Source organism: Mirounga leonina, unplaced genomic scaffold, assembly GCF_011800145.1.
Source record: "Mirounga leonina isolate KUSES-001 unplaced genomic scaffold, KU_Mleo_1.0 Mir_200, whole genome shotgun sequence".
Lineage (NCBI taxonomy): Eukaryota > Metazoa > Chordata > Mammalia > Carnivora > Phocidae > Mirounga > Mirounga leonina.
This window is the reverse complement of record NW_023270503.1, coordinates 11638071-11664824: the sequence shown is the minus strand read 5'-3', so window position 1 is coordinate 11664824 and position 26754 is coordinate 11638071. Positions and strand designations below refer to the sequence as shown.

At 37.5% G+C, this 26754-nt stretch overlaps 1 protein-coding gene across 3 annotated transcripts in view; it reads left to right on the top strand.

Annotated features, from left to right (window-relative positions):
• USP32 (ubiquitin specific peptidase 32) overlaps positions 1-26754 on the top strand; it is a 216770-nt gene that overhangs the window by 46927 nt on the left and 143089 nt on the right. For all 3 annotated transcript variants that reach the window (XM_035026665.1, XM_035026664.1, XM_035026666.1), the window contains one exon: positions 14136-14263. In XM_035026665.1, coding sequence (XP_034882556.1) covers positions 14136-14263 — 128 coding nt within the window. Of the gene's footprint in view, positions 1-14135; positions 14264-26754 lie in introns of those variants that run through there.

Genomic DNA, 26754 nt, shown 5'->3' with positions numbered 1-26754 from the left:
CCTTCCTTCCTTCCTTCCTTCCTTCCTTCCTTCCTTCCTTCCTTCCTATTCTTTTGATAGATCTTAGATGCTGAAGTTCTTTGTGAAGAAATAATTCGCAATCTCCTTTCCCTCCCTTTTTTTCTCTAAGACTAGGTTGCTTCCAATTTCTGAAATAGTGCCCTTAGGTGTAGTACAGATGGGATTTTGATCTTTCCCAGCTGGGTAGCAGATCACATGCTTTTCCTCTGTCTTCTCCCTTTCGATTTTGTACCTTTTCTAAGATGTTAGCTTGGAAGTTTAAATCTTTAGTTTAGCTCTGTTTTTGGCTAGGGGTAATCTACTATAATGGTTGAGTATCCCTGAAGGAGAGTGGTATGGTTGACTTACTTAGTAGCACTTCTTTTTTGCAACATACTATTTTCTTTAGTACCTATGTATATAACTTGTCTTGCAAAAATTTGTAAATATTTAAAAGGGGAATATATGATACTGAATTCTTCAAGTGGCTATGGAAAAAAGAAAACCTGGTACAAATATTTAGTGTTCATTATATGGCAGATTATATTTTTATTTGTCAGAGAGAGAGAGCGCACACAAGCAGGGTGAGCAGCGGGCAGAGGGAGAAGCAGGCTCCCTGCCGAGCTGGGACCCCGAAGCGGGACTCGATCCCAGGACCTTGGGACCATGACCTGAGCCGAAGGCAGATGCTTAAGGACTGAGCCACCCAGGCGCCCCTGGCAGATTATATTTTTTTAAAAGATGGCATGACAATATCTCCTATCCCATTTGCTGCTTACAATATGACTATGACACTCCTCCCATGAAAAGCAGGATCTGTGGTTGCTCCTCTTGAATCTGGGCAGGCTTGGGACTACAGCAGAAGTGACAGTCTTATTATTTCAACTTTTCATTATATATACCAGTGAAATATATTTGATTTCCTTTGCCTCTTTGTCTAATATGTTCTACCTAATCTTTCTCTTTAACCTTGTTAACTTTATTATTCTGTTTTCCTCCCTTCACTCAGTCTTGTCTTCTTTCTCTTTTCTGCATCATTTTTTTGTCCCGGGAACAGATAGATGGTAGGCATTTTGGTAAATATTTTTCCATAATGCTGGAAATCTCAAATTGAGGTCCAGTGACCCTTCTTCCTTCTCCTCTGTTAGCAGAAAATGAAATAAAATGAGGAGGGGTGGTTTTGTATGAGGGCCAATGTATGTTTCTCCAGGCTTTCTTTTTCAAAATGTAAACTTGTTCAAGTGGAATATGTTGTGTCTATATGAACACTGAGCACTTAATAGAACTCTTATATCAAATTTAGTCTTTCAATAGCTTCCAGATTTGAATTCTCCTTTTATTTTAAGATTTTATTTATTTACTCAAGAGAGTGAGCGAGAGAACACAAGCAGGGGGAACTGTTTGTTCCCCCTCGGGCTGAGCAGGGAGCCTGATGTGGGGCTCAATCCCAGGACCCTGGGATCATGACCTGAGCCATAGGCAGAGGCTTAACTGACTGAGGCCACCCAGGCGCCCCTTGAATTCCCATTTTATTTTATTTTATTTTTAAAGATTTTATTTACTTATTTGACAGAGGGGGAGAGAGCAAGCACAAGCAGGGAGAGCGGCAGCCAGGGGAGAAGCAGGCTCCCTGCTGAGCAAGGAGCCTGATGTGGGGCTTGATCCCAGGACCCTGGGATCATGACCTGAGCCGAAGGCAGCCGCTTACTGACTAAGCCACCCAGGCGCCCCTTGAATTCCCATTTTAAAAAGTTTACTCGTTCTTCTTCTTTCACTGACCAGAATAAGACTCAAGTATTTATTGACAGATTTTAAGCTTTTAAAACCAAGGAAATAAACAAAAACAAAAACCCCACCAAGGACAATACCTTATATTTGTATCCCCCATAGAACCCAACACATGTTGCTGATTATATATGTTAGGTGAAATACAAATCTGTTTAGTTTTTATGATATTTCATGTAGACTACTCACAATATGCTTGGATTACTATGTAACTAAAAAACTGCTAGACAAAATTGTGGAATGTTTTTTCTGCTCTTGTTTGTATTTAAAAAACAAATTAAAAAAAATACCCTCTAGACAAGTCTTGGATTTAGTGAACTCTGTAGTAGTCTTGTGTTACATGTATGGGTTATATCAAAGAAGCCCCATCCTTTAATCTGTTACAAAACAGACTTATTTTTAAAATGAGTACATGTTGAATTCTTGGTGACTTCAGTTCAAGGAGCTTTTGTGTGAGTAGGACCTATTGTAGATAAAGTATAGCAAGTGAACGTATCCATGCTTTGAGTAAATATCATATTTTGCATAACCTGAAAATTTTCCCTGAAAATCTGTTTTGATATGAGAAAAAAAATTCCGCCCTTCTTTCTTTACCTTTGGTGCTTCCTTGTTTGTTGTCTTGTGTTCACACTTCCTGTTTGAGGTGGGATTATGGTTCTGTCCTTAGAGCTCTCAGTAAGATTCTGGGTGGTTTCTTAAATCTCATGGCAGAATGTTACAGATGTATAGTTGACCCTTGATCCTTGAGGGTTAGGGGCACCGACCCCCTGGGCAGTCAGAAATTCACATAAAACTTTTGATTCTCAAAAAAAAATTTTTTTTTAAAGTAATCTCTTTGCCCAACATGAGGCTTGAACTCAAGACACGACCCCGAGATCAAGAGTCTAGAGATCATACTCTACCAATTGAACCAGCCAGGTGCCCTTGATTCCCCCAAATTAACAGTTAATAGCCTGCTATTGACTGGAAGCTTTACTGATTACATAAACAGTCAATTAACACATAACTTGTGTGTTATGTGTATTATATACTGTATTCTTAAAGAGAAAATGTTATTAAGAATCACAAGGAAGAGGAAATACGTTTATAACACCGTACTATTTTTTTTTTTTTAAGATTTTATTTATTTGACAGAGAGAGACAGAGAGGGAACACAAGCAGGGGGAGTGGGAGAGGGAGAAGCAGACTTCCCGCTGAGCAGGGAGCCCGATGTGGGGCTCGATCCCAGGACCTTGGGATCACGACCCGAGCCGAAGGCAGACACTTAACGACTGAGCCACCCAGGTGCCTCAACACCGTACTATTTTTATTGAGATCGTAAGTTTGTGTCATGTTTACAAGATGAATCATCTGTGAGTTACCTACATCAGTATTATCGTATATAATACAAAACATTGTAGATGTTACATGTATTACTAACAGGCATCAAAAATGAAAAGATAATGTGAAAAAGAAATTTGTATTTATTTATAGGCTTAACAATTCATGATTTGATAATGAGGCAGCAGCAATATGATTGCTTTATGGTAGCCTGGTGTTATTGATCCACTTGTTTCACAGTAGCCTAGTCTAATGAATTCATCTTATGAATGAATCATTATACAGTTTTCATGGCATACATTATTGTAGTCCTTTTCATAATACATTGTCACATTAAAAAAATACCTGTGATTGTAGTCTAATAATGCAATGTCTCCAATTATGAGAGAGAGAGAGGCATACTGTGCCAGTAATATAGTTCTTTGAAAGAAATTATAAAACAGTAAGAAAACTAACACATTATTGATTTTATATGAAATATCATTCACTTCATGCATACATAAAGATAGGCTGTCCACTTCCATATGCGTTTTGCACATGGTGTTCCACATGATGAATAGTTAGATGATGATGATGACGCAAAAATATCTATAGTTCTTGCCATACAATTAATAGATGTTCACACAAAGACACCCATATACACAAGAGATAAGCTTTTTAACTTTGACATAAATTATTTACTATTCATTAAGTAGAAGTGGATTGTCATAAAGATCTTCCTCATTGTCTTATTGAGTTGGCTGAGGAGGAGGAAGAGGAGGGGTTTATTGCTGTCTTGGGTGGCAGAGGCAGAAGAAGTGGGGGAGGTGGAAGAGGAGGCAGAAGAGGCAGGCACACTCGGTATAACTTTATGGAAATACATTGTAATTTCTGCCTGACTTTTTTGCTTTTTTTGTTTTTCTAAAACATCATATAGAGATGTCAGCATGATATGGTACCAATCCTTCCACCATTTGCTTTAGTTTTAGTGCCCATATCATAGAAGGGTCCAGGTCATAAAAGAATTCAAAACAGTTTTGATTAATTGAAATCCTTCTGCTAAATTGTCTAATGTCAATTTGTTTTCTGGCACTGCTTCTTTTATATCTTCTTTCTCATCATCAGGCACTGGTTTGGAAACACTTATCTCCCTCGTGTTGTCTCCATCAAGTTCTGCCTTTTGGTGTGTCTATTAGCTCTTGAATTTCTCCAAGATATCTATCTTGAAACTCTCTAATCCCCCACTTTTTTTTTTTGTGGCCAAATCTACAATCTCTTTCGTGTTTTCCCTGATTGACTCTGTTGTAAACCTTGTGAAGGCATGCGTAACATTTGGACACAGTTTTCTCCAGCAGGAATTTATTGTTTTAGGCTTTGATGGCTTTCACTGCTTTTTCTATAACAATGATGGCATATTCAGTGGTGTAATCTTTCCAGAGCCTCATGGTGTTCTCTCTTATTGGGTTTCTCTTCCATAGCATTGACAGTCCCTTCCATAGAGTACCACATGTAATGACCTTTAAGGCTTCTTATGACCTGACCCCCTGATCTAGAGGTTGAATTAGAGACATTATGTTTGGGGGCAAGCAGATCACTTTGACACCTTTGGTGTTGCAATCATGGTGTTCTGGGTGGTCAGGGGCATTGTTCAATATCAAAAGTATTTTTTCATTTGAAAAATGTGATTTACCAGTCACTCATCTAAGCAAATCTGAGTGCCTACAGTGTATCAGATAAAGTTCTAGTCTGAGAACTGCTGAAATTTGTCATTGTTTTTCCATTCCTCAACTGCAGTGTCCACCCCCAGAATTTGTACCCCTTTTCCTATGTAAAGGGATTTCACACTTAAAGAGTCTTTTTTTTTTTTTTTTTAAAGAGTCTTGGTAGGGGTGGAGACCACCTCCATCCATTAAAGGGAAAGACTTAATTTCCCAGACATTCTTGCAGTTGGACATGGCTCCTTGTGGGTCCACCACTCAGATGACCACCTGCCAGACTGACTCAGGACATGGTGATACAGAGACTGGAATTGTGCAAAATGCATTTGGCACTGGTGGTATGAGTGGTAGTAGCAGTCCTGGCCACAGGGTCCAGTGTTCAAAATTTAATAAGGATGAGAATCATAAGAACTTTAAAAAGTAGACCCTTTACTGGCAAGGTACTTCCGACTATAGGGACAGAGCATTAATGGAACCAATTTAGAAAACTGGTTCTCGTTGTCCAGAGACTTCTTGTTGTACACCCCAGTGACTGGCAGCTGATGTTTATCTTTTCCCTTCAAGGATCAGGTGGTAGCAACTTTAGAGATAAGGGCAGTCCTAATCATGAACCCAGCTGCATTTGTACAAAACAGTAGAGTTAGCCTATCTTTTCCTACCTTAAATCCTGGTGCTTGCTTCTCATCCTTACTAATAAATGTTCTTTGTGGCATTTTTTTTTCACAGGCTAGGACACTTACATCTGCATTAAAAACTTGCTCAGGCAGATAATCTTCTCCCCAATGATTTTCTAAATGGCGTCTGGGAATTCATCCGCTGCCTCTTGGTCAGCAAAAACTGCTTTTCTTGTTGACTTTTTAAGGCAAACCTCTTTTTAAAATTCTCAAACCATCCTTTTCTGGCATTAAATTCTTCAGCTTGCTTTAGATCCTTCATCTTCTTTTTGCTGTAAGTTGTCATCTGATGGCTTTGATTTTTCTTGAATCATATTAGAGTCTACAGGTATGCCTTTCTTATTAACAACCTGCACCCACATAAAAGCTGCATTTTCAGTACAAGATAAAAAGGTATTTCACTAAAGTACAAGACTTTCACTCGTGCTGGTACAGATGTGGTGATGGCTTCACGAATTTCCCTTATTTAAAAAAATTTTTTAAATGGTCCTTAGTGGATTCATTTATCTTGAAATAGTGGGCAGCCACAGTACCTCAGTCTGTGGTACATATCAGGCAATTCAATGTTAGGACTTTTCTCTGCTTCTTGGGAGCACTTCCAGCATCACTAGTGGCACTTCCTATGGGTCCCCTGGTGTTATTCAAGGCTTACGGTTTTGCACTCAACATGAAAAATACATGAGAACCACGAGAGGTCACTTTTTGCCGTGATACACAATTTACTGGAGAGATGAACTATTCACGCAGAAATGATTAGCACCACACAGCATTTAAAGCAGACATTCTAAAACTTGAACTCACTGTAATAGCAACAGGAGGTGGCTGTTGTATGAAATTATTAACAGTTGTACAGTATGTACTACCGTTAATTTTATGAGTTATGACTTAATACTGCGTATTTACATTTGTTTATATTTCTCTCGGTTGGAATGGTACCATGTATGGTCTGTAAGTGTGTGTAAGTTTTGATAAATTTTAACTTTTTCTAATAAATGTTGTATATTTTATGGTAGTAAATGATAAAATAGACAAGTATCTACATATATTTCATGCACTCATGACATACTTTTCAGTTTTTTTGATGTTTCTGGGCTATACAGTTCATCTGTTTTTTCAGATTGCAAATTTCCAAAAAAATTTTCAACGTCATTATTGAAAAAAGTCCACGTATAAGTGGACCCATGCAGTTCAAGCCTGTATTGTTCAAGGGTCGACTGTATTTTGAAATGCTTCTTTTCTCTTTTTTAGGTTGTTAAGAAAAACCTAAAGTAAGACTAGTCCTTGAGATTTATTTTTTGAGGGTGAAGTACCTCTTAAAGCTGTTCCCACTGGGGTCAGATGCATCACTTGGTTTACTGTGTCGCTGTCTGTTTTTCTGGAGCCCTTCTTCTCCGTTTCTAATCTGGCCCTGTCCTCTAGGCCTACTGTGTAGCTGTCGTCTTGGGATGTCATATCATAATCAGCCATCCTTTAGCACTCTCATGCTGGAGGCAGTGTTTCCTAGATCCCTTTTCTTTCGTTTATCCCCTTATTTTGATGTAGAACATTCTCTTATAGCTAGCTGTGAAAGGGTCCAAGAGATTATTGTTACTTTCTCATTACTATATTTTGTAGTACTTATTTGGATGTAATTTTTTTTTTTATCCTTCTCTAAGACTATTTGGAGGTTTTAGTATTTTTTTTCTTCTTTCTTCATTATTTTTGTTCACCCCGCTAACCCCTATTTATTTTGGTACCTTCCTTGTTGGAATCTTCCTCAATATTTGGTGTTCTTTGACTGTTCATTCATTTTTTTAAAGGTCCACTCTATTGAAATATAATTTACATACAATAAAATGCACAGATTTTAAGTATTCAGTTTAATTAGTTTTGACAAATGTATTCTCTTTTTTTTTATTTTTTATTTATTCATTCGAGATACAGAGATACACAGAGAGAGAGAATGTAAGCAGGGGGAGAAGTAGAGGGAAGGGGAGAAGCAGGCCCCCTGCTGAGCAGGGAGCCCGATGTGGGGCTCGATCCCAGGACCCTGGGATCATGACCTGAGCTGAAGGCAGATGCTTAACCATCTGAGCCACCCACGTGCCCCAAATGTATTCTCTTTTGTAATTGCCACCCCAGGCAAATATATAAAACATTTCCATCACCTCAGAAGAGTTCCCTCCTCTCTCTTTGCAGTCTGTTCCCTACATTTCTACCCACACACCCTTCACTCCACCACTGGTCAACCACTGTCTTTGTCACCATAGCTAGTTTTGCCTCTTTAAGACTTTACTATAATGCAGTCATACAGTATATGTTCTTTTTTTTTTTTTTTAAGATTTTATTTATTTATTTGACAGAGAGAGACACAGCAAGAGAGGGAACACAAGCCGGGAGAGTGGGAGAGGGATAAGTAGGCTTTCCGCTGAGCAGGGAGCCTGATGTGGGACTCAATCCCAGCACTCTGGGATCATGATCTGAGCCGAAGGCAGACGCTTAATGACTGAGCCACGCAGGTGCCCCAGTATATGTTCTTTTGTGTCTGGTTCCTTTTGCTCAATATCATTTTTGAGAGTCATTTATGTTGTTGCGTGAATCAGTTTCTTAATTTTTATTGCAGAATACTATTCCATTGTATGGATATACCACATTTATTTATTCACCTGTGGATGGACAAAGGAGTTGTTTCTAGTGTTTTGGCTATTATTAATACAACTTCTATATATATTTCTGTACAGTATTTTCATTTCTCTTGGGTAAAGAGCAAGGAGTAGAATTGCTGGGTCATAGGGAAGTAAGTATATGCTTAACTTTACAAGAACTGCCGAACTACCCATTTATTTTTAAAAGTGTGCATTAAAAGGATTGATTGGAAGACTTATGTGTTTGAGTATGTCACTGGTTGACTTGTGGATTTTCCTGTTGTTCAATTAGTTGGGAACTCAGCCATTTCTAAGGGGGGAATAGAGAGTCTCTTCTCACTCCATGTCAGAAGCAGTGGCGTTTGTTCTGCTATCATTTACTTTTCTTCAGGGAAGAATCCTGTTTATTCTGCCTACGTGATACATATGTCTCAGTAGGGCAAGGGATACAAATGCTCACTTGATCTTTACCTTTTTTCATACCTCATTATTCTTACAGCTCTCAGATAAACCTGGTATTTCCATGTATGGAGGCTTTCTACCTCAGATTCTCCAGAGAATGTATCTCTGGTCTTTTAATATATATCTACATCTAAAAGGTTTGTGTAAAAGTGGTGGCTGGTGCCTCACTACATCATGCTTCAAGATTAGACCTGAGAGTCTAACTACTTTTTATATAGACTCTCAACCAGTCAGTCTCTCTTTATCCCCACCTTTTACCATACCCCCCCCAACCTGTGCCTTTGGTGGTAATTGGTCCCATCAGTTCCTGAGCCTTTTTTGGGGTGCTCTGGATAGGGTAAAACAGGTAAATTAGTTTGCTTCTTGTTCATATTTCTCAACTGCTAGGGCTTAGGCTTTAATTCTTTGGTCAGCTTAGGTCAGTCACCACCCCTCAAGACACTTAATGGTCACCAGAAAAATTTGACTCTTAGATCCTCAGTTTTCTCTTTGTCCTTGTGAGTTTATATCCTTTTTAATTCTTGCTGTAATTTTAGTGATGTCTAGAGAGAGAGAAGAGATTTTTTTCTTATTTTTTAAAGATTTTATTTATTTATTTATTTGACAGAGAGAGGCAGCAAGAGAGGGAACACAAGCAGGGGCAGTGGGAGAGGGAGAAGCAGTTTCCTGCTGAGCAGGGAGCCCGATGTGGGACTCTATCCCAGGACCCTGGGATCATGACCTGAGCCGAAGGCAGATGCTTAACGACTGAGACACTCAGGCGCCCCAAGAGACTTTTTTTTAAAGATTTTATTTATTTATTTGTTTGAGAGAAAGAGCACGAGTGTGAGCTGAGGGAGGGGCAGAGGGAGAGGGAGAGAATCCCAAGCCGACTCCACACTGAGCATGGAGCCCCATGTGGGGCTTGCTCTTAAGACCCTGAGATCATGACCCGAGCTGAAATCAAGAGTCAGACAGTTAATTGAACCACTCAGCTGCCCCAAGAGAAGAGATTTTTAAAAATATGTGTTCAGGGATGCTTGGGTGGCTCAATCCGTTAAACATCTGCCTTCGGCTCGGGTCATGATCCCAGGGTCCTGGGATCAAGCCATGTGTCAGGAATTAGCGGGGACCCTGCTGCTTCCTCTGCCTCTTGCTCCCCCCTGCTTGTACTCTCCCTCTCTCTGACAAATAAATAAATTTTAAAAATGTGTTTAGTTTTACATTTTTTACCTGAAATTGTTTTTTCTTTCTAAAACTAAAATAACTACATTAATGTTATGTTTTCCTACTTTAAAATTTTACTAGGCTTGATTCTAGTTTATTTTCCATCTGCCTAAATTTTTATTTTATTTTTGTTATTTAATTTTTAAAGTAGATACCATTTATTGAATGTCTGGATGTACTAAACCTGAGCTATTTTATGGTTTATATTCATTAGGCACCTTAGTTTAAACAAAAGTATGTGAAGCTGTTAGAAACATGGAAAGTATTATGGTATAATTTCATTTTATTTCATGATTTTCTCACAACAGTTATAGGAGGCTATTCTCATCTCACAGATACGATGATGACAGCCACAATAAATAACATTTAGATGGCTTTCTGTAACTCAGGCACTGTTCTGAGCACTTTGCATTAGTGAACAGAACCTCCCAACCACCCAGTAAGATAAATACTCTTCGAACTGCCATCTTACAGAAGACTCCAGGGATAAGGAGTGGCCCAGCTGGGATTGCAGTCCTCCTAAATTTTTATTTTTAAAGTTTTCAAAGTTCCAGTTGTAGAAGAGAACACTTTTAATGTATGTACTCCTTGTCTACATATGAGCTGATTGTTAGTCTGTTTATTTTGAATAAATAAAAGTGCTGTTTATTTTCAATAATTGTGGATCTGGGCAGTATATTAGTGTCTGATATTCTATTTCAACTATATATAGTAACTTATTCAATCCTGTGTTGATGGACATCATTTGCTTCTTATAAATGCTTTAAAAAGCTTATTACAGAGGTGCCTGGGTGGCTCAGTTGTTAAGCATCTGCCTTCGGCTCAGGTCATGATCCCAGGGTCCTGGGATCGAGCCCCGCATCGGGCTCTCTGCTCAGCGGGAAGCCTGCTTCTCCCTCTCCCACTACCCCTGCTTGTATTCCTGCTCTTGCTATCTCTCTGTCAAATAAATAAAATCTTTAAAAAAAAAAAAAGCTTATTGCATATATTTTCTCATGTTATAAATGAGTAAGTTTATTAGTCAATAGACTGCTATTTTTTAAACATACTACCAAATAGTCCTTCAAATGATCTGTAACCAACAGTGTATGAGATTATCATTTTATATCCCAATGATTGATTTTCTTGTCTCTTCTGCTAGACTGTCAGTCAGCCTTCTAATTTGTTAGTAAAGCTATTAATGAAAATTAGGCATTTTGAAGAAATATGTATTCCAGTAGCTGAAGTAATTTATTTTCCATTACTGTAGTTATGAGATGAGCTTTGTTCTGTTTTTCACTTTTGCATTCCTTTTTTTTTTTTTTTTTTTTAAGAGAGAGAGTGCACACATGGGGAGGCGGGGCAGAAGGAGAGGGAGGGAATCTCAAGCAGCCTCCACCTGACACGGGGCCTGATGTCCTGACCCCGAGATCATGACCCAAGCTAAAATCAAGAGCCCGGTGCCTAACGGACCGAGCCACCCAAGCACCCCTCACTTTTGTATTCTATAAGGAAAAAAATGAATATATTGAGGATGTTAATAGTATGACTCCAAATTTTAATGAATTAAGCATGTAGTATTCACACTTTTCTCTAGCTACTTATTCAAGTATTAGTTCTTATTGTTTTATCATTGCCCTACAAAATGTCAAAGCCATGTTTCTCTCCCTACTATAAACATTTATTGAATGATAAAATATGTGCCAGGGACTCTTCAGGCCTTATCTTGTTGGTCCTTTCTACCTTATGCAAGACTGTAGACCAGTCCCTTTTTCTTGTCCTTTGGAGACTATACTTTCTTGTTTTTCCTGTTCTAACTGTTCGTTATCAATATTCTTAGAGTATTTTTTCTTTGTCTGCAGATCCTGTAAGCATTGGTTTCTTACAGTTTTTTCTCTTAATTCACTGTGCTTATTTATGGATTTAATGGCCACCTATATGCTGATGATTCTCTTCAAACCTCGCCTAAGCTTTACACTCATAATTGTAAAAACGCACTGAATTTCCCCAAGGTTTTTCATATACAGTATATCCTTACCAAAGTTTATCATCTTTTCTTCCTCACTTATCTTTTTCTTACTTTCCCTTTCTACATGATAATACCATCCTTCAAGTTTCCCTGACTAGTATCCTGAATATTATCCTAGATTGCTTCTCAGTCAGGCTCTCAAGTTCTACTGACTTTTCTTCTAGACATTTCTCAGATTTAGCTTCTCCTTTTCTTCTTGTATTAGTCTACTTTTTGCTTCTCTTATTCCATATTCCTTATTCTCATATTCCACTACTGGTAGAATGAACTATCTGAATTGTATCTGACTGGGTCCTGTTTCCTATCTGCCTGGAATTTCTATCTGAATTGTGTCTGACTATATCCCTTCTTTATTATGACAGAGCAAAATTTCTATGACTTAGTCAAATGACTGCCACCCTAGGTTTATCATTTACTACTCCCTGCCTTGTTTATTTTGTTCTAGTAACATACAATTCCATACACTCCATTCATCATTGTACTTTGTAACAGACTGTCATTTCTGCCTGGCATGCCCTTGTCCCTTTTGCTTTAGTTAGCCTTTACGTTTTTTTTTTTTTTTTGATACTTTTTATTTTTGAACCTGTGTTTTTTTTTTTTTTAATTTTTTTATTCTTATGTTAATCCCCTTACATTACAACATTAGTTTTAGATGAAGTGTTCCGTGATAGCCTTTACGTTTTTATGTAATCATCCTCTCTGTCCAGAGTCTTCTCTTTCCTCCAGCATGGGCTAAAGGTACCTACCTTTTCTGTGCCTCCATTATGATCCTTGAACTGACTGCGTAATATTAAAGAGTATTTTTCTTATCCTTATAGGCAGATATTGTTTTAATTGGTGAAAAAAGGTCTTCAAAATGCCGAAAATAATGACTCAGTAATTTTTTTGATAGTGGGTATCTAAAAATATTAGGTTGTTAGAATAATTTATAGATCACTTTCTTTGTAAATGATGACAAAATCTAAGCTAAGCTTGGAGACTGTCCTCCACATGGATAGATAAGTGCTCAAGGAGTATAAATAATATAATTTTTATCCCAAAGGAAGTTGAAGTATAGTTGGTAAACAATGTAATATTAGTTTCAGGTATACAGCATAGTGATTTATATACATTATGAATGGTTGTCATACAAGGTTAATACAATATTATTGACTGTATTCCCAATGCTGCTCTTTACATCCCCGTGGTTTATTTATTTTATAACTGGAAAGTTTGCACTCTTTATCCCCTTTACCTATTTTATCCATCCCCTCATCTGTCTCTCCTCTGTCAACCACCAGTTTGTTCTTTGTATTTATGAGTCTGTTTCTGTTTTGTTTGTTTTGTTTTTAAGATTCCACATATATGTGAAATCAATCATACAGTATTTGTCTTTCCCTGTCAGACTTATTTCTTTTTTTTTTTTTCTTAAAGATTTTATTTATTTATTTGAGAGAGAGAATGAGAGACAGAGAGCACGAGAGGGGAGAGGGTCAGAGGGAGAAGCAGGCTCCCCGCTGAGCCGGGAGCCCGATGTGGGACTCAATCCCGGGACTCCAGGATCATGACCTGAGCCGAAGGCAGTCGCTTAACCAACTGAGCCACCCAGGCGCCCCCAGACTTATTTCATTTAGAATAATACCCTCTAGGTCCATCCAAATTGTTGCAAATGGCAAGATTTTGTTCTTTTTCATGTCTGAGTAATATTCTGTATTACATATATATACACACACACACACACACACACACATATGTATGTGTATATATATACCTTATCTTTATCCATTATTTTTTAAAGATTTTATTTATTTATTTTGAGAGAGCGAGCGAAAGCGCGCACATGTGAGCGTGACTGGGGGGAGAAACAGAGGGAGAGAGAAAATCTCAAGCAGATTCCACACTGAGCATGGAGCCTGACACGGGGCTTGATCTCAGGACCCCGAGATCATGACCTGAGCCTAAATCAAGAGTTAGCCACGTAACTGAGCCATCCAGGTGCCCTATACCCATTTATTTATTAATGGACACTTAGGTTGCTTCCATAATTTGGCTATTGTACGTAATGCTTCAGTGAACATAGGGGTGCATCTGTCTTTTGAAATTAGTGTTTTTGTTTTCTTTGGATAAATACCCAGAAGTGTGTGTGTGGGGGGGAAATACTCAGAAGTAGATTGCTGAATCATATGGTATTTCTGTTTTTAATTTTTTGAGGAACCTCCAAAATGTTCCATTGTGGCTGCACCAATTTACATTCCCACCAACAATGCACAAGGGTTCCCTTTCTCCACATACTTGCCAACACTTATTTTTAAAAAATGAAGATTTTGAGAGACTTCTTTTCTCTTCTGGTTTCTTACCCTCTTCAATTTCTGAATTGCAGTTACGGATGTAGAGCTGAAACGACTGAAAGATGCCTTTAAGAGGACCTGTGGGCTCTCATACTATATGGGCCAGCACTGCTTCATCAGGGAAGTGCTTGGGGATGGAGTGCCTCCCAAAGTTGCTGAGGTAATCTTTATATTCTAGGTTTTCCTTTGAGATGGTTATCCACCAGCCTGAATTCTTGAGGAGCTTTCTGGTCTTAACATGTGTAATCTTCCCTACAGTTATTTTTCTTGCTGAGTCAGTAAATAGGTCTTATTTTAGATGTCAATATGGCTGTGTTTTTAGAGGCCAAATGGGAGTAACACAGATCTGCAGTTTGCTGCTTTTATTCTTCTGAGCTTTAATAGCCACTGACTGTAACCATGGGACCATTTGTATGACTGACTTCTTATTCTTATAAACTTCATTACTCTGATGTATACATTTTATGTTGGGAGTATGTTTTACAAATTTCGTGTTAAAGAAAACCTTTCCATATAGCAAAACCGAATTAAATTAATTCTATAAAATTAAATGTAGTAAATGAAACACTAGCTTATTGGAACCTGTAAAGACTTACTTAATTTCTACTAAAAATTTTAGGTAGAGATAAAATGTCCTAAGTTGATACAAATCTACCCTTTCTAAAAATAGTAAGTTAACTATTTTATAGCTTCATACACAGATATGCATTGTCATTCCAAATGTGAAATGAGAATAGAACACTGAAAATGTTAATAAAACACTGAAAATTATGGGAATTTTAAGCTTATTATATTACAAAGAACTGTAATTCACCATTCTTAATTAGTCACCGTTTCTGCTTCTAACATGGGTTGTGTGCTTTTGAACCTGTGGTTTATGTAATATACAGTTTACATTTTTAATTTTTATCTTTTTTTTGTGGGGGTATATGTTGCATTAATTTTCTTAAATGTGGTTGGTTTGTTTTTTTTTGTAAAATTACGTACCTCTGCCATTGTTTCGGATTTATGACAGAGTTAACTTTTTTCCTTAATACTATTTATTGGATTTTCTGTTTCATTGTGAGTTCATCTTCCTATTTCTTTCAGTCTTTTTGTCTTAAATGCTTGTATATAAAATTTTGGAATTTATTTTATTTTAGTATATAACTAGCAAATTTATGAGATACTATAAGTTGGCAGTTGAGGAAGGGTCCTCTGAGTCCATAATAATTAAAATATTCCAAATTCAAATGTATACTGCCTTCAGCCTTTCTCTCCCTTCACCTCCTTTCTTAAAGTCAAAACTGTCAGACTCAATGTAGTTCATGGTACTGGGAATAAATTAAGTCAGACTATCTCACTTGTCTCTTTGGGCCATATATAAAGATTTACATGTGTACATTGAGTTGTAAGAGTTCTCTATGTATTCTAGATACAAGTGCCTTATAAGATACATATTTGCAAATATACCCTCCCATTCTGTAAGTTTTCTTTTTACTTTCTTTTGATGCTACCCTTTGAAACACAAAACTTAAAATTTTGGTGAAGTCCAGTTTACCTGTTTTTCCTTTTATCATTGTGTTTTAGGTATTGTATCTAAGAAATCATTGCCAAAAAAAAAGAAAAGAAATCATTGCCTAACCCAAGGTCATAAAGATTTACTCTTCTGCTTTCCTCTAAGAGTTTTAGCTTTTAAATTTAGGTTTCATCTATTTTGTATTAATTTTGTGTGTGGGATAAGGAGTCCAACTTCATTCTTTTGCAAGTAGTTCTCCAGTTGTTGTAGAACCATTTGTCAAAAAGACTGTTCTTTCCCCATTGAATTTTCTTGTCACTGATGTTAAAATTGTTGAAAGTCAGTTGGCCATAAACATAGTTTTATTTTTGGATTCTCAGTTCTGTTCCATTGATAATCTGTGTCTCCTTGCATCAGTATCACATTGTCTTGATTACTCTGGTTTTGTAAAAGATTTGAAGTCAAAATATGTTGTTCCTTTTTTTTTAAGATTTTATTTTTTTATTTGAGAGAGTGAGAGAGAAAGAGAGCGAGAGCGTGAGCATGAGTAGGCAGAGGAGCAGAGGGACAAGCAGACTCCCTGCTGAGCAGGGAGCCTGATGCGGGGCTCAATCCCAGGACCCTGAGATCATGACCTGAGCCAAAGTCACATGCTTAACTGACCGAGCCACCAAGGTGCCCCCAAAACATGTTATTCTTCTAACTTTGATCTTCTTTTTCAAGTTGTTGTGTCTGTTCTAGGTCCCTTGTATTCACATATAAATTTTAGGATTATCTTGTCAATTTAGGCAAAAAAGGCATCTGGGATTTTGATAGGATTGTATTGAATCTGTAGATTGGTGTGGGGATTATTACCATTTTAACAATATTTTAAGGCTTCTGACTTATGAAATTAGGAAGTTTTTACATTTAGATTTTTAATTTTTTTAATGTTCTTTAGTTTTCATTGTGCAAGTCAAATGTCCATCGGCTGAACAAAATGTAGAATCCACACAATGGAATATTATTTGTTAATGAAAAGGAATGAAGTTTTCTGATATGTGCATGGAAGAACCTGCAAAACATGCTAAGTCAAAGAAGCTAAACACAAAAGACCCATTTTTTTTTTTATGCCATTTGTATGAAATGGTCAAAATAGCCAATCTATAGAAACAGAAAATAGATTTGTTAAAATTTTAGTTGATTTTTTTCTTACTCGTGTGCATAGCAGCTGCATCTTCTTGCCATGTTCCGCTATTGGAGAGGCAGTTCATGCATCCCGTGTTTTGGGGGAATCTGTCCTTCCTGGGATGTCAGGCTACTTGATTGCCTCTGATAGGCTCAAGAAATGTTGTAATATGATAGTTTATTTGGCTTTTTCTGGTTTATAGATTAGAAGTAACACTTTTTCAGACCTTTTACATCTAAGGTGGAAGTGGAACTCCTTGCAACATCATTTTTATGTGAATATCTCATAAATTTCCTTTCACCCAAAACTGCTTCAGGAATCTTCCTCTGTCCTTTGGACTCTCTGTTAAGATTAATCACTGGCTAGAATATTTTTTACAAGAACAATCTTAATGTTAAATTGTAAAGTCCACAGTGATAGTTTCAAGTTTCAGTTTCATTGTAGTTAACGCTGTTTTGTGTGTAAAATCTAGCACGGTATTAAAACACGTAAATTCTATAAATGCTTTTAGTGATGATACTAGCTTTTTTTGCCCTATTATTTACTGAAGTAGGTTTATTTTAAGTGAGGATGTGTACTATTAGCATGTGGATATTGATTAGTAAGTGTAATGTGTAAATTGTGAAGTATAATAAGGAGCTAATAAGTACTTTTATCTTTAATCAATTGCTGGTATTTTCTCAGGAAAGGAAGTCTTTATAGTTTTTCATACCATAATCTCAAAAGGATGAGTGAACCTCATTTAAGCTCAGTTTTGGAGCAGTTTCAATATCAGCTTGTGGTTTATTTTAGCCATCTCTCTGAGATAGGCAGGTCAATAGATAGATTTCATCAGCTTCTGTGTGTATTTGGGAAAGGGAGAGAATTTATTAGTATAATTCCTCTTTGCAGAGTATAGAGTCATTTGCTGAAGGAGAAATGCTACATTTTAAATAAAATGGAAGTTAAAGGTCTATGCAGGTAGTGTTGAAGTTTGAATTTATTTATTTATTTATTTAAAGCTTGAATTTAGTTTTAGTGAGTAGGTAGACTCAGAATGGAGGTCTGTATTTTATAGCTTCAGGGAAATAAGTTAAATAATTAGATTTATAAATAAAGTGATGGCCCTTGTGAGGCCTTTCTTAAAATCCTGTGGAGAGCTTCAGCCTTAAATTTGGGTGAAGAGGGTCACCTACTCTTGGTGAGATTCGGAAGTTAATGTTTTGAGGCACAACTGCATTATTTTAATGTCAGTATCTCTATAAGAAAAGCCACAGGAACCATTTAAGCTGCCAATTGTGGATGGAGGGAGAACTTCATTCCCTAGTTAATCAGTGTTTTCCTTTAAAGTAAAAGTAATGATATATCTTTGGAAAGTAAGGGGAGGTATTTTTGGAATCTTAGTAGAAAAGGATGAAAGTTAAAAAGTTAAAAAGTAACTTTAGTCCTTAATATGTTGATTAAGAAGCATTGTGAGTTTCTAAATTATTTTCTAGAAGAGAGTAGCTGTATATTTTTAGAGCAAAAGAGAGATTTATTTAGGATTGAACTGAACTCTCATTTTTTTTTTTTAACCTTCTCTGAAGACTTACTGTGATAAATTCTAACACATTTGGGATGAAGAATAAAAACTCATGACAGTTTACAATTTTTGGAATTTAAGCATCGATTTCATTTGTCTCATTGTTTCTAGGATAGATTAGTATAATTAATATTTTGATGCAGTTCTGTCTTGCTTATAATAGTAACCATGTGTTATTTGAGTAGAATAGTAAATGAATAGAATTTGAGGAGATTGAGAAAACAAAGTCAAATGGAGTACGTGGTAAGTAAATGGAAAATGTGTATACTTGAAATTGGCCTTTTCTGAACCAAGGCAACTAACTCTTAATAATCCAGTGCTTATATTTTCTTTTGGGTGTCACCCATCCCCCAACTCCTATCCTCCCAAAGAAATTCTATTTTTTTAAATTTATTTAATTTTTTAAAAAAAGATTTTATTTATTTATTTGACAGAGAGGCAGTGAGAGGGGGAACACAAGCGTGGGTAGTGGGAGAGGGAGCAGCAGGCTTCCTGCTTAGCAGGGAGCCCGACGGTGGGGCTCCATCCCAGGACTCTGGGATCATGACCTGAGCCAAAGGCAGACGCCCAACAACTGAGCCACCCAGGCGCTCCCCAAAGAAATTCCAATAACCACACATTTCCATGTAGTATTCATTTGTAATCAATACCTATTGTTTTTACATTCAATTAAAAGTAGTTTTCACCATTTACAAAATCTGCTAGGCAAGTGAATTTGTAGTAGCTGCTCATTAACTATTTCTTTTAACCAAAAACTTAAATCTCTTTCTCAGGATTGATTTCAATTCTGGATGACTGGCTAGTATAGTAATACCTTTCCACTTTTCTCCTTACAGCCGCCTCTGACACTTTTAGCCCACATTGTTTTTCTCCCGTTCCTTACAGGTATTAAAGCCTACCTCTGCTATGTAGCACATTTTATGAAGTGATGGCTTGTTCTCTAATTGTTCATTTAAATCTTGTCTCTCAACTAAGTTACAATTCTTGATGGGCAGACTTTATGACTTTTAGAAAATATGCCCCCGAGTACTGTGCATATAGTATAAAGTTAATGAGCATTTGATTTATTAATGCTTTTTAAAAGATATTATATTATTCTGCAAAATCCCATTACAAGAATGACCAGAAAACCAATATTCGTGAAGTCAGTTAGCTTTGCTAACTTTTGCAGTCTTTGAACATTTAACCTTTTCCAAATTAGAGGAAAATGCACATGTTAAGTGAAAGCAATCTTAGAGCCTAAAGTGTTTTCAGACATAGTGATCAACATGTAAAACCAGTTGGTTAGTAGGATATTTTTCCATTAGTGGTAGTAAATTTATGCTGAGGTATTCATATTGCATTTATTTTTTTTATTTTTATTTTTTATTTTTTTTTTTGTTTTATTTGAGAGAGAGAGAGAGAGAGAAACAGCATGAGAGGGGAGAGGGTCAGAGGGAGAAGCAGGCTCCCCACTGAGCCGGGAGCCCGATGTGGGACTCGATCCCAGGACTCCGGGACCATGACCTGAGCCGAAGGCAGTCGCTCAACCAACTGAGCCACCCAGGCGCCCTCATATTGCATTTAGATGCCCCTTGTTGACTAGGGACATGTATTTACTAGATAGTCTAGGTTTAGGGGGACTGACCACAGAATTATGATTAGTATTTGTTTTGATGTTAGTTGATCTGTATTACTTAGTACATTCCTTTATGTTGGATTTACTAGAATGGTGGGTAACAACTTTCTTGGCAACTCTAGTCATTGATTGTTAGCACTTGATGCTACTGATCATTGACTCTTGTAATATCCAAAATAACTAATGTGTTTATATAAACCAGAGAAGGGTAGCTAACTGTAACATTTGTTACAGTAAATCCTGATCTTGACATTCTAGCTAACAGGAGAACACTAGGCAGGATACTGGTTTAAAATCTTTCTCTGTAACTAGAATCTGTAAAATGTTCACTAGACTTGATTTAACTGCATCACTTTTTGTTCACAGTGTAATATTTACACTAGTTCTTAAATTTCATGGTTTTTCAGTATTTCTTTTTATAAGACTGGACATAAAAGATTCCAGGGATTCTATTAGATGAAAATATTAACAGATTATTTCGCTTTCTTGTAAAATTACATATGGATTTAAAAAAAAACATGCATTATTGTCTTTATGGTTCTTAACTGCAAAGTTTTATCCTAGAGTGACTTTTATTTATTTTTTATTTATTTTTTTTAAAGATTTTATTTATTTAGGGGCGCCTGGGTGGCTCAGTCGTTAAGCGTCTGCCTTCAGCTCAGGTCATGATCCCAGGGTCCTAGGATCGAGCCCCGCATCGGGCTCCCCGCTCAGCGGGAAGCCTGCTTCTCCCTCTCCCTCTGCCCCTGCTTGTGTTCCCTCTCTCGCTGTGTCTCTCTCTGCCAAAAAAATAAATAAAATCTTTAAAAAAAAAAAAGGATTTTATTTATTTATTTGACAGAGAGAGACAGAGCGAGAGAGGGAACATAAGCGGGGGTGTGGGGGAGGGAGAAGCAGGTTTCCTCCTAAGCAGGGAGCCCGATGCGGGGCTCGATCTCAGGACCCTGGGATCATGACCTGAGCTGAAGGCAGACGTTTAACGACTGAGCCACTCAGGCACCCCCCTAGGGTGATTTTTAAACGGCTTCATAAACTATTGAGAAACAGAGTTTTTAGAGTTTATAGAGTGTCCCAACTCTTGATTTTGGCTCAGGTCATGATTTCAGGGTCTTGGGATTGAGGCTGCAACAGGGAGTCTGCTTGAGGATTCTCTTCCTCTCACTCTACCCCTCAGCTTGTGTGTGCACACGCTCTCTCTCTCTCTCTCTCTCTCTCGCAAATAAATATTTGTAAAAAGGCAGTTTATAGTGGAAGAGCTGATAATGTCATTAAGCATAATGGAACTAGTGAACTTCTTATATAAAACGTTATATCAAGTACATTATATAAATTATGAATGTTGTAAATGGTATTGCAGATGTCAAAGAAGTTATTCATTTATATTGGAACTAAAAAATACTCTTACAGAAAATAACTTATGCATGGGGTGCCTGGGTGGTTCAGTCGTTAAGCGTCTGCCTTTGGCTCGGGTCATGATCCCAGGGTCCTGGGATCGAGCCCCGCATCAGGCTCCCTGCTCAGCGGGAAGCCTGCTTCTCCCTCTCCCACTCCCCCTGCTTGTGGTCCCTCTCTCGCTGTGTCTCTCTCTGTCAAAGAAATAAAATCTTTTTTAAAAAAAGAAAATAACTTATGCATAATGACTTACTTGAATTCTTGGTGTATTTATTAACTGAGCTACTGATATGACTAGTGTAGTAGATGGTGAAAATAATCAGTATCCTGTTCAAGTCAGTCTTGATAAACACATCTGTCCAATAGCATGTTCCTTAATTGGCATTAAAAGGTAAAATAAGGTTGATTTAATTTATAACCATGTTAAAAACTGCCAAAATTCAGCTGATAAGATTTAGCTGTTTGACTATAGAAATCATAACATTCATATAAAAAGAATTGTAAATGGTGGGAAAAGCAACGAATATTTGCTAAACTTGGGTGAATATAGAGGGAGACATCTGAATTCTTATCTTTTTCCCCTTTCTCCCCATGCCCATAGATGGAATAAATATAGCTTTATTTTATTGAGGAGCTACCTAATAAAATTGTTGCAGAAATGGAACCATTTTGTTTGCCTTGCATATGGTAATTATTATCTTCTAAGACTATCATCTTTGACTAGTGTGACATGTTGCATTCAGTATTTAGATTAAAATGTAGGGAAAAGAGTTGTAAAATACAGTTAGACTTCTATATTTCTTTATTTTTGTCATTAAGTGATAAATGTGAGAATCCTTTCTTAATGTACTTTTTAAAAAAGATTTTTATTTATTTATTTATTTATTTGAAAGAGAGAGAGAGAAGACAGAGATAGGGAGAGGGCACAAGCGGGGATGAGAGGGAGAAGTAGGCTCCCCACTGAGCAGGGAACCCGATGTGGGGCTTGATCCCAGGACTCTGGGATCCTGATCCGAGCTGAAGGCAGATGCCTAACCGATTGAGTCACCCAGGCGTTCCCATGCATGGGAATAAGTTTTAAAGAAATCTTGTCCTGTATTTATAGCTGTTAAAGTTAGATAATTGAAGTTTTTAATTCTTTTTTTTTCCCAGAAGTGATATACTACTAAAATATATTTCTTCATCGGGCAGTCTATGACGTTCTTCCTTTTAAAATAGAAGCATATTAGAGCCTAAAGTGGCTCTGGGTGCCTTGGTGGCTCAGTCGTTAAGCGTCTGCGTTTGGCTCAGGTCATGATCCCAGGGTCCTGGGATTGAGTCCCACATCGGGCTCCCTCCTCGGCGGGAAGCCTGCTCTCCCTCTCCCACTCCCGCTGCTTGTGTTCCTGTTCTCGCTATCTCTGTCTCTGTCCAATAAATAAATAAAATCTTTAAAAAATAAATAAATAAAATAAAATAGAAGCATATTAAAAATATGTTCTATTCATTTTAAATATACTAAGATGTATTCACAATGAAGATTTAACTACTTTGAAAAATCGTACTTGATGACTGCAATAAAAAGGAAGATCAAAAAAAAGAGGAAGTTCTATTGATACATGCAAAAACATGAACAAATCTCAAAATCACTGTGCTAAGTGAAGGAATCCAAGTAAAAATAGAATATATGCTTATGATTCCACTCATAATAAAATTCTAGAAGTTGTAAAGTTCTCTATTCTGAAAGGAAGCTTACTGGGTGCTGGTGGTGCACGGGGAAGAAGAGGGAGAGAGAGATTACAGAGGGACATGAGGACACTTTTGAGTGATAAAAATGTTGTTTTTTTGATTGTGGTGATAGTTTCAGTGGTATGACATGGCATCACAAAACTGATCATTTGTATACTTTAAATATGTGCAGTTTAAAAATGGGACTAATAATATTTGCAGTTTATTATTGTACTTCAATTATCCCTCAAAAACTTTGTAAAAACATTTAATTAGATGTACTTTTTGTGTTTTTCAGGAAGAATACTTATACTACCTGGAAAAGTGAGCCTATTATATAAAAATTGACTATTGACAAGGTGTATCATTTCTTTTTCAGTCTTTGTTAGGGTATTTGGGTTTTAGTTCTAACTTTATTAATTTACTTCAAGGTCCTTTCCTAGTCACTTAAGTTCTTTTTTTTTTTTTTTAATATTTTATTTATTTGACAGAGCACAAGCAGAGGGAGAGGGAGAAGCAGGCTCCCCCCTGAGCAGGGAGCCCGATGCGGGACTCGATCCCAGGATCCTGAGATCATGACCTGAGCCGAAGGCAGCCGCTTAACTGACAGCCACCCAGGCGTCCCCTAGTCACTTAAGTTCTGAGGCAAAAGAACCTCCAAACCTTTGATCAGAATTGTTGTAGGAATTAGGTGTATGAGCAGCTTGATTGTAATTAGAAAAGTTAGAAATGCAGTTAAATTTATGATGTTTTAGTGGTCTTTGAAATTGGCCTGGAATGGAGTGGGAAAGGTTGTGGGCTAGGTTAGGCTGGGAAAGTTGGGGCAGTGAAAGGGAGGAATTCTCAGTGATAAATTTGGAACTCTGCCTTTTCCCTCTTGATTTGAAGTTACAGATTAAATTAAACTTGTAGAAAATGGAAGTTAAAGCAAGGAGATTCCAGAATGAGATCGTTAGGAATAGAAGATCCAGGATAATCAGTTTCCAAGAAAAGTATGGATAATAAAGTAGGACTGGGAGCCAGTTGTGAGGACAAGGATCCAATCTTAGTATCATGCATTAAGGTATGAAAATACCAAGGAAAAAAGCCAGGAAATCTCCATAGACAGAATTCAGAGACACTGACTCCAAGGAGAGCAGTTTTGATTTGAAACCTTGTAGTTGAACCTGAAGCTTCTTCAGAGCACCTCTGGATCTAAGGAGACTTCAGCTTCTTCATTGGGATGGGAATAGACCAGGGACAAATATTTGCTTTAAAGGAAGCTAGTAAGTGGAAGGGGAGTTAAAACCCAGAACTTCAGAGAAATTATTTAATTATTTTAAACCACTGCCAAGCTAATTGAGAGGGTATACTAATAATTTACCTCACTGATGTCTAGTGACACTATAGTTTATGCTCTGAGCATGACACGTAGTTGTGTATTTGAATAGACTTAAATAGACAAGGTTTTTTAGAGATGAGAAAAGCGGTAGAGACTGAATCTCAGAACTTGCTCTTTGGTGTGATGGCAGCAGGAAGTTACCTAAGACAGAGCTAGTAATCTGGTTTGTCCAGTTAATCCTAGGATTAGTTATTGGTCAGACAATCTGTCAGATATAAATAGGTAATGTACAGAGATATCCTAGGTTATTTTGTTTAGGCAAGGCTCCTTTGCTTTGGGGCTTGAAGAATGGAGAGAAGTAATACGGAGTATTCTGTTCTCTAAATTTAAAAAGTATTAGTAACTTACTTTCGGACTCTGGTGTTACATAAACATTTTATGATGTGGGTTTATGCTTAGCATCTAATAGTCAATGGTTCTGTGGGATAGATACCTGACACAGGCTTATGAAGCTCTAGGACAGTTCTTATGTGAAAAAAATAGAGATTATAGAGTAAATATAATAAAATATATTTAAGAATGTAGAGCAAATGGCATGTTTTACCTTTTTTCTGAAAATAATATTTATTTTTTTCCCTTTAACAAATTTAACATCTGATTCTTTTCTTTTTATTCTTATGTTAATCCCCATACATTACATCATTAGTTTTAGATGAAGTGTTCCATGATTCATTGTTTGTGCATAACACCCAGTGCTCCATGCAGAATGTGCCCTCCTCAATACCCACCACCAGGCTAACCCATCCTCTCACCCCCCTCCCCTCTAGAACCCTCAGTTTGTTTTTCAGAGTCCATCGTCTTTCATGGTTCGTCTACCCCTCTGATTTCCCCCGCTTCATTCTTCCCCTCCCGCTACCTCCTCCTTCTTCTTTTTTTTTTTCCCTTAACATATATTGCATTATTTGTTTCAGAGGTACAGATGTGAGATTCAACTGTCTTGCATAATTCACAGTGCTTACCAGAGCACATACCCTCCCCAGTGTCTATCACCCAGTCACCCCATCCCTCCCACCCCACCCCCCACTCCAGCAGCCCTCAGTTTGTTTCCTGCAATTAAGAATTCCTCATATCAGTGAGATCATATGATACATGTCTTTCTCTGTTTGACTTATTTCACTCAACATAATACCCTCCAGTTCCATCCACGTCGTTGCAAATGGCAAGATCTCATTCCTTTTGATGGCTGCATAATATTCCATTGTATATATATACCACATCTCCTTTATCCATTCATCTGTCGATGGACATCTTGGCTCTTTCCACAGTTTGGCTATTGTGGACATTGCTGCTATAAACATCGGGGTGCACATACCCTTTCGGATCCCTACTTTTGTATCTTTGGGGTAAATACCCAGTAGTGCAATTGCTGGATCGTATGGTAGCTCTATTTTCAACTTTTTGAGGAACCTCCATACTGTTTTCCAGAGTGGCTGCACCAGCTTGCATTCCCACCAACAGTTTAAGAGAGTTCCCCTTTCTCCGCATCCCCGCCAACATCTGTCGTTTCCTGACTTGTTAATTTTAGCCATTCTGACTGGTGTGAGGTGGTATCTCATCGAGGTTTTGATTTGGATTTCCCTGATGCCGAGCGATATTGAGCGCTTTTTCATGTGTCTGTTGGCCATTTGGATGTCTTCTTTGGAAAAATGTCTGTTCATGTCTTCTGCCCATTTCTTGATTGGATTCTTTGTTCTTTGGGTGTTGAGTTTGATGAGTTCTTTATAGATTTTGGATACTAGCCCTTTATCTGATATGTCATTTGCAAAAATCTTCTCCCATTCTGTCGGTTGTCTTTTGGTTTTGTTGACTGTTTCCTTTGCTTTGCAAAAGCTTTTTATCTTGATGAAGTCCCAATAGTTCATTTTTGCCCTTGCTTCCCTTGCCTTTGGCGATGTTTCTAGGAAGAAGTTGCTTCGGCTGAGGTCAAAGAGGTTGCTGCCTGTGTTCTCCTTTAGGATGTTGATGGACTCCTGTCTCACATTGAGGTCTTTCAAGCATTTGGAGTCTATTTTTGTGTGTGGTGTAAGGAAATGGTCCAGTTTCATTCTTCTGCATGTGGCTATCCAATTTTCCCAACACCATTTGTTGAAGAGACTGTCTTTGTTCCATTGGACATTCTTTCCTGCTTTGTCAAAGATGAGTTGACCATAGAGTTGAGGGTCCATTTCTGGACTCTCTATTCTGTTCCATTGATCTATGTGTCTGTTTTTGTGCCAGTACCATGCTGTCTTGATGATGACAGCTTTGTAATAGAGCTGGAAGTCCGGAATTGTGATGCTGCTAGCTTTGCTTTTCTTTTTCAACATTCCTCTGGCTATGCGGGGTC